Source organism: Barbus barbus, assembly GCF_936440315.1.
Source record: "Barbus barbus genome assembly, chromosome: 10".
In the NCBI taxonomy this organism is placed as follows: domain Eukaryota; kingdom Metazoa; phylum Chordata; class Actinopteri; order Cypriniformes; family Cyprinidae; genus Barbus; species Barbus barbus.
The window spans coordinates 2,876,203-2,891,915 of NC_136738.1; the positions used below are offsets into that span (position 1 = coordinate 2,876,203).

The window sequence follows — 15,713 nt, forward strand, 5'->3', positions numbered from 1 at the left end:
AAAGTAGGTGATGGAGATTTACCGCTAATCATGGAACCGACTTTACTGACGAGATGCGCATGACAATCGCCCAGACCTAATGTGAACACCCCCTTAAAGTACATGGCAGTGTTTCCTTCATAACTACTTGGCTTCTTTCAGTTGAGTCATCCCTGCTACGTGCACCAGTGAATCTTCTTAAGAAATTAGTTAAGAAATGTCTTAAGATAAATTCCATGAAGTTCGTAAGAATGTTCTTACGTGCAATTCTTGAAAAATTCTTAAGAACATCTTAATGTTTTTCTTAAGAAGAAAATGACAGTCTTTATCTGAGTGAAGACATGACGCATTGATAAACTCGCACTTTGTCTTTTTGCGCTTCTTTCAGATTACCCTAATAATCATATTAAGCACGCACACTCTTTTAGTCGCGACTTTGACTGGCTCTCAGCTTCACGTTTTTAATACGCTGTGTTTTTGAACAGCCTTTCTCAAGCTGAAGCGATCATTAATTTTTGTGCAGTGATTTTGAGTGATCGATTCCGGTATGCGTGTCGGCGCTGCCGCGGCAAACACGTCATGTGTGTCGGCACATTCATATGCGCTGCATACTGCCAAAGATTATGTCGTATTTATAAGCTAAAATAAAAGCATCCAATTCCAAGTCAGCAAAAAGTAGCATCACACATAGGCTAATCATGAACGATCATTATTCAGTCATCGCTGTCACTTCAGAAAACTTGCGCACATTCCTATTAGTCATACTATGTATTAGGCTATATGCAGCTAATGTTGTTGTAATGCTTAAATTAATTTGAAATAACCCAATAAATTCATTAAATAATTCTTACTGTAAGTCTGGGGCTGTCCTAAATTTAAGAAGTTATTTACGATGATTTTTAAGAAGATTCTTTTCAAGAATTTGAATTCTTCTTAAGTTTTGTCTTAAGGAAAAAGATAAGAATATTCTTAAGTAGAATGTTTGGGAATACAAAATATTCTTAACTTTTTTCTTAAGTTAAAAAATAATAAGAAAATTGCAGTTAAGTAGAAATTTCTTCTTAAGAATGTTTCGTGAATATGGCCCCAGATTCACAAATTGCTTTAATACTATTTCTCTGCTTTAAGTCTTATTTATAGTGTTACCAAAAATCTTTCATAAAGAAAAGGTCCATTATCATGGCAGCTGTGGTGGAATTCGCTGGAAGGCAAAATGGTCTAGAGATGTGAGGATAAATGAGAGGACATAAGCAGAAGAGCGAGGAAGAAAAGAGGACAGCTGGTGACAGAACGGAGGGAGTCTCTGTTAATGGCAGTAGCAGGAGAAGTGAACATTTGTTCTCACTCTCTCTGCGCTACATAAACATCCGCAGAGAGAGCAACACTATATTACACAAACACAGGAACTTTTTCTTTCTTTCGCTTTCATTTCACAAGTCCTTCAGCAATCCATCATCACGTATCCAGCTGAAAAAAAATCTTAAAGGTGGTTTTAACTGGTCTAGCCTATCCCAGTTTTGTTTAAAATGTTTTTTTTTTTAACAAACATGGCTGACCTAAAAGATCCTGTTAATCTCTTGCCTTAGAAGGTAAAGCAGCAAGCTGCATTCCTCCCTCGCCTCTAATGGGAGACAGTCATATGCTCGGTCACAGTTTTACATGCAAGCCAACAGGCTTTGAGGGACTGCAATTTTGCTGACATTAAGGTTAATTATGACATTAACTAAACATTAAGGTTAATTATGTAATATTTCATTACTGATAAAAAAGTAGCAGGGTTGATGAGATAAAAGTGAAGTCTGGAAGTGTTTAACACCGTGTAGTTTCACCGAGGGACGTTTGAAGTGTCTGAGAAGAAATGGCTCAGATCTAAATTCAGGACAGAGGAAGATTACTGCATATGAGTTAAAAACAAAAAAACAAAACCGATACCTTCAACTCTGCATTTGGAACGGATGAGCCGGGTTCAAAAAGACACTGCTCCGAGCTGACTTCAGGATAGAGGAAGATTACTGCATATGAGTAAAAATAAATAAAATAAAATAAAATAAAGCAGATACTTTCAACTCTAGATTTGGTTCAAAGACACTATAAATAGAAGATACAGTACATGCTTGTTTCTATGAGATGCAAAGCACAGTAAAATCACTGTAATTCACAGCCTTGTGGCTTATTACTGTGTGCGGTTACATTTGCGGCAGTTGGTTTCACAGGACTGTGTGTGTTATCCAGTGTAATATTTGTTGTTAAGTGAATGTGTTTGTGTGCATTACAGCAGCAAAATGAGGGGCATTTGGCAGTCCACATGGGCCTCCATCTGTCTGCAAGATGTAAAACATCCACATGGGTCCCATCCTCCACCTGAGGCTATACCTTACCCTCCCATAGAGCTACTCCGTCTCTCTGTCATACACACACACACAAGCTATACGGTTGTCCTGTGGAGCTAAATCATCAGTTTGTCACTCAAACACACTATACTAGAAATGTACCCCTAAACTTCACAAACACATGCATTTATACCCTCTAACAATACTAAATAATGTGCTGTACACACACACACACACACAGAACATGGTGAAACACAGAACTCAACTCTCAACTGATTCCAATGAAGTCTAAACGTGATGCTCTAGTGAGCATAAACTCACATTGTAGACACAAGCACTGGGTAAAATCATCAAAAGGACCAAAAATTACAAACCTAATAGTAGAATTCCTCAAACAAAAGTTTGTTAACAAGTCAGCATATTTCAAGCAACTGTTGCTTAGTATCACAGCAACTGTTTACGCGGCTTCTCTTTTTCTCCTTTTTTTTCTATGAAAATCGCTGCACATGACAAGCGGAAAAATGGCAAGAAAAGTTTACATGTACTGGCAACTATGATTTGTTTTTAAAAGTGTAAAATTAAAGGTGGGGTATGTAATTTTTCAGGGCCGAGTACCAAAACAAACTTGTAGCCAATCAGCAGTAAGAGGCGTGTCTACTCATGATATGGAGGAGAGAACGTTCAGTGAACAGCCGAGCAACAGAAAGATAGAGATGGCGGATACAAAACAAAAGAGGAAAACGTCTGCGGAACGATCAGGCAAGAAGTAGGACCCGTGTAAATATCGGATCAGCTTTCCAGCGCTGGAGAGAACTCAAAGAGCGGAAGGCCTGCGATCGGATCTCGAGGTTGCTTTGGTTCTTCTCGATAGGTTAGTAACACCGTGTCTGCACCGGATGCGGCACGCTGCAACAGCTAAAGTCTGCCTACACTGGACGCGATAAAGCGACCGTTGAAAATCATTTTAAATTTGTGTCAGCACGTCATAAATAGCATCCAGTGTAGACAGCATCACTGATTATAATGACTTCTATAGTATTTTTTCGCAATGCTCACGTCCGGTGTAGACACAGTGTAACATTGGTTTTGCTTTGTTTCAGAGAGCTAATCGTTGCCTGGGTTGCGTAGGCTACGTATGTGTGAGGCGGAGCTATCAAAATAGGGGCGGGATCCTTTTGGGGTAGGGGCGTGTTTGTTTTGGTGATCAACATTCAAATATCAACATTGGCTTCCAGAAATCGCTTACCCCACCTTTAACGTGGCAATTTAAATCTAGCTTTTGTAAAAATACAAAGCAAAACATTAATGTGCAAAGAAATTTAAAAAATTGCAATGCAGGCTAAACGACTAGCATTTCCGATGTAGACCAGTCTCTCACATCCCTAGTAAGGTATTATTACAGTGGCTATTGTTAGAAAGGAATAAACAGATTTGAGTAAATTAGTAGGATGGATTTTAATGTAACGCCATTTTTTGGTTTTACAGTGCATAAAAATAAGGCTAAGAGACAATATGCTACCTAATAAAGGGTGTGCTAAAACAACAGAATGAGGGAAATAACAGTGTTATTGTATGACGCAGTAACCTGTTAGGAGAGTTTGAAAGGGAGGCTAGATGTAAACATCTGGCCTTTGAATGCTGAGAAACAGCGTGACATAAAAGGCTGATTTTCCTCTTTTGTCATATGTTTATCACTGAACTGCAGGGCCATATCCTGGCTTAATGTCCCAGATTTGCAGCACTGCTCTGACCCACAGACACAGCTACCACCAGATCAACACAGCCACTATCAGCAGAATGGACACTAGCCAGTGACTCCCACTGGGCACTAAATAGTAGCCAACACTGAATCTGAGCCAGGCAAAGAACAAAATACCATCCGCACTGGCCAGCTAAAGATTTAACAGGCACATATAACATTGAGATGGAAAACAGAAGAGGAAACGGAGTCAGAAAATAAATATTTAATCTAGACGGTGACAATGAGGGTTTCTGAGCTCAAATAAGAGATTTGTGTTCAGTATTAGAGAACCCGAATGGTGTCTGTAGCCGTACTGGCTCAATTTCCAACAAGATGGGTGACATTCAGTTGAACAAATCTTCATTTGATGGTAAATGCAGTCTGAAATACCTCCCTCAGCCTCTCCTACAGAACGGTTCAGCCAAAAATGACAATTGCATATTTTATTAATTCCAAACAGTCTTTGGTTAGAGTTCGTAGATTAACAGCAAACATGCCTGTAAGAACATAAAGGTTTAAATCCCTTTAAAAGCTATAAATGAAGACTGTTTCGTCAATGAGAGACATTTCAAGCACTTGGAAACACAGATTTACAGTCGATGGGGTTAGAGGTCATGTTCCTCAAGGGGCATCTCAGCTAGTCTGTACTTCACCTGCTCTTAACCTTTGAGGTCAGACATCACAAATACACATAATGCTAATTGAAAAGGGCAGTCAATATTTTTCTATCGATCTACAGAATGCTTGAGATGCTTCAGTCCCTGGTTGCAGGTAAAAAAGTAAATATGAGGACTAAAATAGCACAAAAAGAGGAGGCCACAACACAAATGCCCATTTGGTAGAGATTATTCTCTTGGGAAAGCAATTCAATCATAGCTGATACAGGTGCTTTCCAGCTCATCTTCAAAAAATTCAAGCTTCCTGGGGGTGTTACCAAAATTGAGTAACCTGAATTGTTTTAAAGGGAATTTGTTTGGACGTGAATATCTGTAGTCAATGGAGATGCTTTGTTCCTTTTTAAAAAATTATGTTGTGACCAAAAAAAAAAAAAAAAGTTAAAAAAGGTCCAAAAGTTTAGAATAATAAAAAAAAGCTTATAATGCAAATATGTGATCAAAATACAGTAAAAAATCATATTGTACAGTAATATTGTGAAATATTACAAATTAAAAGAACTACTTTCTATTGTTATATCTTTTCATAATTTATTTTCAGCAGCCATTACTCCAGTCTACTCCAGTGGAGACTGTAATATTTTTTTCTTTGATGAATATAAAGTTTAAAAGAAATAGAAATTCTTTGCAACATTCTAAATCTCTTTAATCTTTACTATTTTGATTCATTTAATGCATCCTTGTTGAATAAAAGTGAGTATTAATTTCTTTTTTGTTTGTTTGTTTGTTTGTTAATCTTACCCTATACATAAGAAACAGCTTATAAAAATAAATTAAATCAATCTTAATTCCAAACTTGTGACATTTGGTAATGTATGAATAGGCCTTGAAGTTAACTCAGCAATGCAAGAGTGTTCACATTCCCTGGACCTTCAACAAGTTGACTTAAGGAGAATGTTACTCATTTTCAGTCCATTTAATCCATGGATATTTGGCCTGCTCAGGGTGACAGGTCAATCTCACAGCAAAAGATTCTGGGTTACATCAGTTTTGAGCGAAGGCTGTGTCACATTCCGTGGCAAGCAGCGTGTCCGCACGGCTCTCGAACCACATCTCTAATCCCCCCTGTCTGCCAAATATAAATAAATAAAACTACGGTGGTTTTCAATAACCTTTACATCCCTCACCCCATCAACCGCTGACAAGCCAACACATAAACGCTTATCTCCTCAGAACAACGGTGCACATTAGAATGATTGCATGGGTGCGGGAGGAGAGCTGGCCGCAGTGGGCGCACTGGCAAACTCTCAGCAGACACACGGAAGAGGAAAAACAGTGGGATCAGGCCGAGTCAGACCCAGTCGGATTAACAGAAGCAAGAGCCGTATCGTAGCCTGCATTTCCTGACGAGTCAAAACGGTTCACCTTGAGAAAGACGCCAGCTGAATCAAGTTCTCCGGCTGTTTTCCTCACTCCGCTGTTTCCATTTCTCTCTCTCTGCTGGAATATTCAGCGTGTTGCTGTAACAGCATGGTGTGCCTTTCGGTTTTCCCGGCAGTCATCCAAATTAAAACAATTATAGAGCTAATTGCCTGTTAGGTGGAGCCTGCCGGGGCGTCCATGCTCTGATTTGTAGAATCACTCATGCGGGTCGTCCTCCACTGCGATGGAGCCGCCTGGCCTTGCTGGTGTCGGAGCCAGTGCCGGCCGGCCGGAGGATCGACGGGCAGATGGGTAGGGGTTGGCACAGGTGCCCACCGTGATGCAAATTAGGCCTGGCACTGGCGCGGTGTGAAGACAGGGGAGATTGAGCGCTGTGACGCAGAGACAGCGTGCCATATGGAGCTGGGGCTGACTGCTCTGTTTACCAGCGGTCGAAGTCAGTTACGCACACGCAAGCAGGCCGAAACACTTTCAATCGTGAGCATAAGCCAACCAAGCGTCCCAACAGCAGCTCGGGCCAAAATTCCGTCACACAACGTGACTGGACCAGCGACCAATCGCCGCAGTTTAGCATGTGCGTCAAATCAACAGTCATCCATCCTTACCTTCACAAGTGTGGGAGAATCTGTTAATCAAACCAGCTTTCATCTGAAAATGAAAACCATTTACTCACCCTCACACCGTTCCAAGCCTGGCTTCTTTCTTCAGTGGAATGCACAATAATCACTCTTAGAATGAAATTACATTGAATACTGGAGCTTTCAAGACCCAAAACACCATAAAATAAATGTTGTTATTTAAAATGTAGAAAGTTGTTATTTACTGATATTTATCCTAGCTTTTATTAGAGCCCATGACAGAAGTAGCAATATCAGATTCTTGAATAATTAGCTCTTTTAGGTCTGATCTCTTGATTGAATCTGTTAATCTGACTTATAAAATGTAAGTGTTCGTTCACCAAATTGACTCAATCAAGTTGCAACAATTAACAGCTCACTGGAAAGATAAGTGAATAACAACATTTCGGTCTATTTACCACAAGAAAATATCGAATGACTTTAAAATATAGTGTACCAGTCAAATCTTTCATGAGATTTTTTTTGTGCTTTTGTGTCTTTTTGAAGCTTAAAAGCTTCTGTCTCCATTCATTGTATTTGCATGAAAAAAGAGTGAACGGAACGCATTTCAAAACATCTTTTATGTTCCATAGAAGAAAGTCATACGGGTTTGGAAAAACATAAGGGTGAGAAAACAATTTTTTTGGAGTGAACTGTCCCTTTAAGAGAGACACAAAACAACAAAGAAAGAATAGGAGAGGGACGGACAAAAGGAAATACAAACACAAAGAACTGGGGTCTTGCCTCAGCAACCCGAATCCTTTCTTCTTGGTCTTCTTATCCAGCTCATCACCACCCTCCTCTGATTTCTTCTTCTCTTTTTCCTTTCCTTTGCTTTTCAACTTGTCTTTCTTCTTGCCTTTGGCCTTCTTCTTCTTGTCTTTCTTGTTCTCCTCATTGTCTCCCGCACCTTGTCTGGAGGAGCCGCTGGCTGGAGTATCTCGTCCAGAGCTCTGGTCCGACCCCTCATCTGTTCCAATACAACAAGCACACATAAAATATGATGAATATACAGTGGTCTAGCATAATGACATACATTGCATATTTCTTCTTGTGTTTAGATAAGAAACTGCACAAATATATCTACTACAGTATAAATAGCATAGCAAAACCTCAACTGGTTTCACAGATTTCTATATTCACACAATATTTACCTTCAAAACCGCCTAGTCCTAGTATGACCTATATCTCAGTTAGACTTGTGGAAATATAAAAGATCCCTTCTGAGATATTTTTTCAGCTAATCTGCCCTGGAGCATCAAAAAGTTGCTCACATTATCATAATCAGAAGGAAACAGAAAGAAGGGATGCAGATAACTGGATAGAGAGAGGGGGAGGAAGAGGACGAGGACAGATAAGGATAGAAAAAGAGAAAAAAAGAGGCTTGGGTAACTGAGGAACCTGCTGACATAACCATCTGTTACTGGCTATCCACTGTGGGGCACTGTGTGTGTGTGTGTGTGTGTGTGTGTGGCGCGATCAATCGTGGCTGCATTATGTGTCTGCGCTCTGAGGTTTGTTGGATGGTAGCGGCGGTGCTGGGAGCAGATGTACGTTTACCAGGCCGCCTCAGAGAGCGTGTTAAAAGAGAGATGAGGAGACGTGCGAAAAAGCATCAGTCTTTCATAAGCCTCACAGCAGCCATCTTACTAAACCTCCGCTTGTAGCTCAGGGGAAGGTCCCGACAGATCGGTACACTGCGATTTATTGATGGCTAGTTGTATTTTACAGGCCAAAATATGACAAGGGAAAAGACAAAGAAATGAGTGAGGGAAGAAACGAGAGAGATCTGGGCTTATAACCGAAAGTTTGCAAGTAGTGGTCGACCAATATGGTTTTCAATAGCCGATATTGATGTGTAGAAAGGAGGGTGACCAATATATAGACAAGCAATGGCAGATGGTACACAGAATGGTGAAAACTACTTTTCGCCAATATTTCTCAAAGGCTATTGAAAAAGCTGTTGGTATAAGTGACATAAATTGGAACTACTAAATCTTTCAATCTGCAAACCCGGTTTATTGACCAACTGATGTTCAGTTACTGGTTCTAGTACATGAAATCGTCTACTGACACACACGTCCGACTTCTAAACGATTGACTTTTATGAGCAAGGCTTGTTAGTGAATCCAAACACACAGCTAGTGCACTCCAGATTGTGAACAAATTACTTTCATGAGTTGTTAACATGACAACCAAGGTTATTTTCGTCAACGAAAACTAAAACTAAGATGAATATGATTGATGAAAAATAGAATAAAAGAAATATCAAACTTGGCCTAGCATCTCATGATCACTATGCAAATAAATATGCATAGGCTAAATCACATCATATACATGCTTATAATTCTTCATAAATAAAGAAAAGAACATATTCAAATATGAGCCTTTATTGTTAAATACGATTGCCGTTATTATTGAATTTCATTAGTCCCAGTTATGATTACAGAAAAGTGAGCAAGACATGACAGTTACAATATCATGATTATGGTTAAATAAGAAAAAATACATATGTGACCCTGGGCCACAAACTGAGTCTTAAGTCGCTGGGGTATATTTGTAGCAATAGCCAAAAATACACTGTATGGGTCAAAATTATTGATTTTTCTTTTATGCCAAAAATCATTAGGATATTAAGTAAAGATCATGTTCCATGAATATATTTTGTCAATTTCTTACTATAAATATATCAAAACTGAATTTTTGATTAGTAATATGCATTGCTAAGAACTTCATTTGAACAGCTTTAAAGGTGATTTTCTCAATATTTAGATTTTTTTGCACCCTCAGATTCCAGATTTTCAAATAGTTGTATCTCAGCCAAATATTGTCCTATCATAACAAACCATACATCAATGGAAAGCTTGTTTATTCATCTTTCAGATGATGAATAAATCTCACTGACTCAATCTGACTGGTTTTGTGGTCCAGGGTCTCATATAACCAAATTACGCTACATTTATTTTCATATTAAATATCTCAACACACCATTAGATATGACATTAAGTGCATCTTGTGTAGCAACTCTGCTTCCTTTGGTGTATATTTGTATACTTTCACCATCTCATCAATCTCAGCATGAGTTAATTGTATCACTAAACGTTTGCCTCACTAAGGTTAAATTACGACTACGTCTTTCTTTGGCCTTCGCTCTGGAAGTGATCTGTTGATTCTTCTAAACTTTAATTAAAACTGAAACTAAAACTGAAACTAAACTATATAAAAGCTAAATAAAAATGTGTTCACAAAATAAAAACTAAACTAAAACTAAATAAAAACTAAACTGAATTAAATAAAACAAATTTAATCAACTATAATAACCTTGATGATAACTTGTAATTAAAGATACACTTTACAAGCAGTATTTAATCAAATCAAATATGAAAAAAAAAAAAAAAAAAAAAATTACCACCATTTTCTGTTTTAGTATTATTTAATTCAGTTTTCCCAACCAGGGGTCTTCAGCAAACTTCCAGGGGGCCCTGATAAGCCTTAAAATGATTTAAATTTAGTTATGTTAACAATCCTGATGGATATTATTATTTTAAAAAATATTGGAGGCATTAACCTCCAATGAGGAACAGGAAAGTCTTGAAAAAAAAAAAAAAAACTCCACTTGCTTTGGTTTGCTGGTGATACAGAATACATTCAATATGACCGGTTCCATCTTGAACGACAGAGATAAACAAAAGAAAAGAAAAAGCATGCAAAAGTCTCTCTGAGCCTCGCCTACACAAACTTCAACTATCGGCTTCGAGGACAAGTCGGTTCTTCCGAGGCTTAGTCCAAGGCCAACAGCAGTATCCGTTTCCCCATGGCCTGATTTCTACACAAACAAATGCCGATCCGCTGTTTAAACTAGCATTGAAGCGGGTGGCTCGGTAATGACTCTACAGCTGCCCTATTATTCAGAGACACAGAAAAACCTCAAAGGCCTGCTCCAGCTCCCACTTCTCTAATATGCATCAGAAAACTCTTTTGTTCAGACCAGCGCGAAGGCTTATTGTAAATATCAATCCGCTGAACACAATGCTGAACGCCGGAGAAAAAAAATGGTGAGAAAGGATAAGGAGATATTTCTCATCATGCTTACGTCTCAATATGAAAACGCTTTAAAGGAGCAGGGCTTGGGACTTAGAGAGCAGTACCTATGCTCTGAAAGCCTTACATAATAAAGCTATAATGACACTGCTGTGAGCTCAAAGTGAAATAATGGAAACCATTTCAAAGGGAAATAAATCCCTTTCTTAAATGCCTCTCTGTTTATCATCCTCACTGATGTATGGCCTTTGATATTTATTTGGTTTCCTCTTCATGTGAGAAGACTGCATCCTCTTAATTTTCTCCTTGGGGTGGTGGTGTAATGGTTAAGGCTCAAGGCTTGCAACTGGAAGTTATAGGTTCGATATATATATTTTGGCCTAATTTAATCGTGCTTTCATTTTTTGAAATATTTTCTAAATATCTGATCCTATAAACCTTGCAAACTCTGGCATATCCAGTTCTTCCTCAAAACTGAAAATTTAAGCAGCACAACATTTAAAAGACAAAATAAGTAATAATAAAATAACAGCTAAAGCTGTACTTAAGTCCAAAATAAATGGGTACTACATTCAGTATTTTTTTTGTTTTGTTTTAAAGTATATATTTTACATTTATATATTTTTAAATGCATGTGCATAAATAGATTGATAAACGTATTTAAAGTGTATCATCTTTCTCTCTCCCCTTTCACACACACACACACACACACACACACACACAGAATGGCTTGTTAGAATGTGATGTTTAAACTCTTTTCTCTGAACACAGGCAGAATATCATCCCACAACAGGGACGGTAATGAGAAGTGAGAGGAACGCTGTGTGCCTAATTACTGTCCTCAGTAATTAGCAATAAGCTGCCGCTGTTTTCTTGACCAGAAGATCACGGTACGCTCACGTAAGTGTGTGTGTGGCATCTCCATGTCAAGGTAAACAGCAGATGTAATCACACGTCGATGAGCAAATAACCTGATAATTTGTGTTAATGACTTTGTTTTGAAGCTACAAACTCATCACTTGGTCATCCTGAGTTGCACTATTGAACCACATCTGAAAATCTTACAACAACAAGCTCCGGTTTTATCTTGGTCTCCATGAATAGGGAAGTTAGATACTGCTTTGGGATGTGTGTGTGTGCATGAGACAGGATCTTAAGTCTTCAGCTGTGCTCTATCTGTTCGCACTGACCATAATGAACAACCCCTCTCCTCTCTCACACTCTCTCCTTCTTTCGCCACATGTCTGTAGTCTGTCGTCTCACAGAAGGGCCAATTAGGCTGGTGTGTGGGAAGAGGAAGCACATGACAGGGACAAAGCCAAACACTTTACTCTCAATTACTCACCCTCAGCAGTCACTGACTTCACTCACACACATCCACAATCACCACAAATACTGATGTAGACTTATGGGAGTCTATGGGGAACAAAGTGGTATGTGGAATATAGCAACTGCCAATTTCTTAAAAGGGGCCGCGACTTATCTATTTATAATTATTTCATTTTTTTTAATTACAGAAATTACACATTACACTTTAAATCCTCTGACTGTGTTGCTGCTGCATTGTGGGTGTGCTCACCATCATCATCCCCTGGCGGGCCGTCATATGATTTGTCGATTGCTGCCCGGAAGCTCTCGTTGCAGCCACGCCCTCTCACCATGTGTGGGCGGGGCCTGTGGAAGGGCAGCAGCTCGTTCTTCTTGGCCTCTGTCATGGCAGTCTGAAGACTCTCTAGAGAACTGGACTTCTTCAGGCCTAGCGTGGGTCCCAACTCCACCCCACCACTCACTGAGACAGGACAAAGAGGAAAAATATAACCATATAATGAGACACTTTATTACAGCGCTTGCCAAAAATCCTCTTCACACATTTTTGCAATTAATTAAAATACAATTAAACATACATACTCCATTTAAAGTTTGATTTTAGATCATTTCAATGTGATATTTTTGTTTTTTGTAAATTTTACATTATGAAATTTAGGATTTAAAGGGACAGTTCACCACAAAATGAAAATTCTGTCATTATTACTCACCCTCATGTCGTTCCAAACCTGTAAGACCTTTGTTCATCTTCGGAACACAAATTAAGATATTTTTGATGAAATCGGAGAGCTCTCTGACCCTGAAAAGACAGCAACGCAACTGAAACGTTCCCAGACCCAGAAAGGTAGTAAAGACATCAGTAAAGCAGTCCATGTGACATCAGTGGCTCAAATTCAGTTTTGCAAAGCTACGAGAATACGTTTTGTGCGCGAAGAAAACTAAAATAATTTAACAATACTTGAGAGTTTCTGCAGGATTTTTAAGCTCAAATTTAAGACTTTTTAAGACCTGCACAAATAAAATTAAAACCATATGAGCGGGGTAGGGCAATGTCTATAGTACCATATTAAATTGTAAAATGACTGTCAAAAGCATAATTTACAATTCAGATACAAGTTTTCACAAAAACAAAACGTTTTATAAAATGATAAACTTTACATTTCAGCCTTTAAACCTTTTTTAAGAAAATGGATAAGTCAAAAGTATTAATTATATTGATTCGAACAATTATCATCAATAAATTATTATATAAATTAAATAACATGAATTAGAGCTGTGCGAAATTTTATCGATAACGATAATTAGACGATATTTTGCTGAGTGTGTTATTGTGCTGGTATCTTAAAGATTACCATGGACAGCTGACTCCTGAATTTTTTTGATATTCTTCATAATCTGTGTGGTCAGTTCACGGCAGTGATAGAAATGAGTCTTTTCCAACAAGTTTTATGGGCATTTTTACCTTTAAGCCATTTTTTCTAAAAGTGTGCATCATCTTTTGGAGTCAAATTCTTACATTTGGGCTGTTACCAAGCAAATGAAATCAGTATCAACAAAATTTATCTTTGCAATGCATATGAAGTCACATTTAGATGTATTTACACATGTATTTAATATTGTTTAATGCAGCTCAGAGGCACATAGAATGCTAACCTGCAGTTACAAATGCATAAATGATGGTTTGATATTTGAAACATAAAACGTTGAAAACTGACGTTTGAAATTAGTTAAAAAATTAAGATACTTTAAATGTGAAATTAAAATGGCCAGTAGGTGGCAGTAAGTCGGTGTTTATAAGGGAGTCACTGCGACTGAACCGAATCATTTAAACGTTTGATTCGTTCAGGAACGAATCACCATCATGTTACTCAAAGACGTGAAACAGCACTGTGTTTGGAATTATTTTTGTTGTAGAAAGAGCAAAAGTAGGACATATGGTGTCTAAAACGTAAGTCTCTTAGTATTAACTTCTTGTTTATTGAACTGTTGCATAAAATCAATATCACATTTGTAATCATGCTGATTTTTGGAGAAAAAAAAATGGCACTCTTCGTAACTACACGAAATTATATAAATCTAGGCTATACATTTTCTGCCCCCATATCTTAAATTATGTGATCATTCTTTGACTGCTCCGGGTGTGTGTTCACGGTGTGTGTGTGTGTGCATTTGTTCACTACTCACTGCTGTGTGTGTGCACTTGGATGGGTTAAACGCAGAGCACCAATTTCGAGTATGGGTCACCATACTTGACAATACGTCACGACTTTTAAATTCTACATGTATCGACTGAATCGTGCAGTGAAACTCGTATGCGCACTAGTTTAACCTATGTTAACTGATTCACTCTCTGCCAGCAGGTGCCGCATTTGGCAGAAATATAACGGTTTTCCCGGTAAAGACGGAACACAAAGCAGCACAGCACCGGACTTTGAACTTGCAGCGCTCAAGTTTATTTAATGAAATCATAGCCTTTTGAAGTTTAATCGTCACATTCAGCCATATCACAATTCTTGTCTTTCCGTTTCCAAATTTAAGACCTCTTGAAATCATAATTAAGACTTTCTTGTACAATTTAAGACTTTTTAAGACCCGCAGAAACCCTGTTCTGTCTTCCGCCATTTTCCCACGAGACGCATGCGTGCGCTTTTCAATGAACGTAAACAATGCTGATTATGTAATTCTGGGCAAATTCTGGGTCTGGGAACATTTCAGTTGCATTGTTGTCTACGGAGGGTCAGAGAGCTCTCTGATTTCATCAATAACTTCATTTGTGTTCCGAAGATGAACGGAGGTCTTCCGGGTTTGAAATGACATGAGGGTGAGTAATTCATGACAGAATTTTCATTTTAATAATAATAATAATAATTTGCTACATTTATATAGCGCTTTTCAAGGCACTCAAAGCGCTTTACATACAAGGGGGGAATCTCCTCAACCCCCACCAGTGTGTAGCATCCACCTGGATGATGCGACCGCAGCCATAGTGCGCCAGAACGCCCACCACACACCAGCTTACTGGTGGAGAGGAGACAGAATGATGAAGCCAATCAGTGTATGGGGATGATTAGGAGGCCATGATGGTCAGAGGCCAATGGGCAAATTTGGCCAGGATGCCGGGTAACACCCCTACTCTTTTGGGATGAACTATCCCTTTAAGTTTGAACGTCTGTCACTGAAGCAATATACTTACACTAATACGTTAATCAAAACTGTCAGCATTTGTGGCTATTGCCACAAAAACAGACTTAAAGTCGATTTTTGGATGATTTAAATGTTCTTTCAGGTTATATTTTTTTATACAGTATAGGGTTTTAGCATTTATGGCATTGTAAAACTGTATATAATATTACACTGATAATATAAGTGAGTGATTTTACATATGTAGTTTATGTTTTGTGGCTAAACCATTGAAAAATTGTCTTGTTAATCAATATTTTGCCACAAATGCTGTTGACTGAGCTTAACTTCTCAACCTGGAATATTTCTTGGACTTTTATTCAAATAATGTTTGCCATTCAAAATATAACTGGCATCATCATGCTGTTTGCAAACTACATTTTTTTGGAATTTGTGCAAAAACAAAGACATTAACCTAAATTTGAACTTTAAATCATTCTTT

The 15,713-nt window shown here is 38.3% G+C and overlaps 1 protein-coding gene across 4 annotated transcripts in view; it reads right to left on the bottom strand.

Moving 5' to 3' along the window:
* Positions 1–15,713, bottom strand: part of pard3bb (par-3 family cell polarity regulator beta b) — a 286,069-nt gene that overhangs the window by 94,020 nt on the left and 176,336 nt on the right. For all 4 annotated transcript variants that reach the window (XM_079427536.1, XM_079427538.1, XM_079427535.1 and 1 more), the window contains exons 17-18: positions 12,345–12,554; positions 7,469–7,694 (exon numbers count right to left, since the gene is read on the bottom strand). In XM_079427536.1, coding sequence (XP_079283662.1) covers positions 7,469–7,694; positions 12,345–12,554 — 436 coding nt within the window. The remainder of the gene's footprint in view (positions 1–7,468; positions 7,695–12,344; positions 12,555–15,713) is intronic.